At 62.0% G+C, this 874-nt stretch overlaps 1 protein-coding gene across 1 annotated transcript; it reads left to right on the top strand.

Annotated features, from left to right (window-relative positions):
* Positions 1–479: 479 nt before the first annotated feature.
* Positions 480–658, top strand: MNEG_13075 (hypothetical protein; the record flags this gene model as incomplete). Its single annotated transcript, XM_014038454.1, has 1 exon — positions 480–658. A coding segment is annotated over one exon (179 nt), but the record flags the coding sequence as incomplete, so codon positions are not given.
* Positions 659–874: the final 216 nt, after the last annotated feature.

The following is an 874-nucleotide window of genomic DNA, read 5'->3' as shown; positions in this document are numbered from 1 at the left end:
GCAGCTGCTGCTGGCAACCTGCCATCAGTTGCTAAAAGCGTACAGCAGCGCAGCAGGGGGCGACGATGCAGGGCAGCAACGGCGCGACCTGCAGGAGCAGTATCTTTCGACATCAGCAGCGCTTCGACAGACGCTGCAGCAGTGTCAAGAGCTGGAATCCGCGGCTGCGGCCGCCCAGCAGGCGTCCATGTCAGGTGCGCCGCAGGGCGCACCACCATGTGGTTGTCGGCGATGTGCATGCCACTTTTTGTCCGAAACTTGAGCAACCATAACAGCAGCGGGAGCAGCCATGACAGCAATGATGTAAGCACCATCAGCTGCCCCCTTCAACCCCTAGAAGCCGCCCTGCGCAGCGCAGTTGTGCAGTCCCTTGGTGTCGTCCCCACCGACATGCCCTTCCTGCCGCATCCATCCTGCCACATCCATCCTGCCACGCCCTCCCTCGCCGTGCTCAAAATCTCGGGAACCCCCCCTGCCAGCCTCTGATGAGTCAGACCCCGAGGTCCAGCAGCTGCGCGCGCGCGCTGAGGAGCTGCGCCTGCGGCTGGAGGACAGGAACGCCCTGATCAAGGCCGCCATAGACCGCCTAAGGCAGCTGCTGGACGCGCTCTGCATGTGGGACAGCAGCCGGCGCGAGCTGCAGGCGACGGCAGGATGAGTCGTGCGGATCGCGGCTCAAATGGGCCGCGCTGAGCTGCTGCTTGGGCCTGCAGCTTCACCACAGGGTCCGCAGGTGACACCGCTGACCGACCTGCAAGTTATGACCATCGATGTTTGCAGCTGAGTTTTTTGGGGTTTGACGGCGCACTGTATGCAGTTTTCGGCAGGTGGCGCGTTGATTTTTTGTCATCCAAACACTGTTTGACTCTCAACT

The sequence above is a fragment of the Monoraphidium neglectum genome, assembly GCF_000611645.1.
Source record: "Monoraphidium neglectum strain SAG 48.87 unplaced genomic scaffold scaffold03609, whole genome shotgun sequence".
NCBI lineage: Eukaryota > Viridiplantae > Chlorophyta > Chlorophyceae > Sphaeropleales > Selenastraceae > Monoraphidium > Monoraphidium neglectum.
The sequence above is the reverse complement of the archived record's forward strand: the minus strand, read 5'-3'. Positions and strand labels throughout refer to the sequence as shown.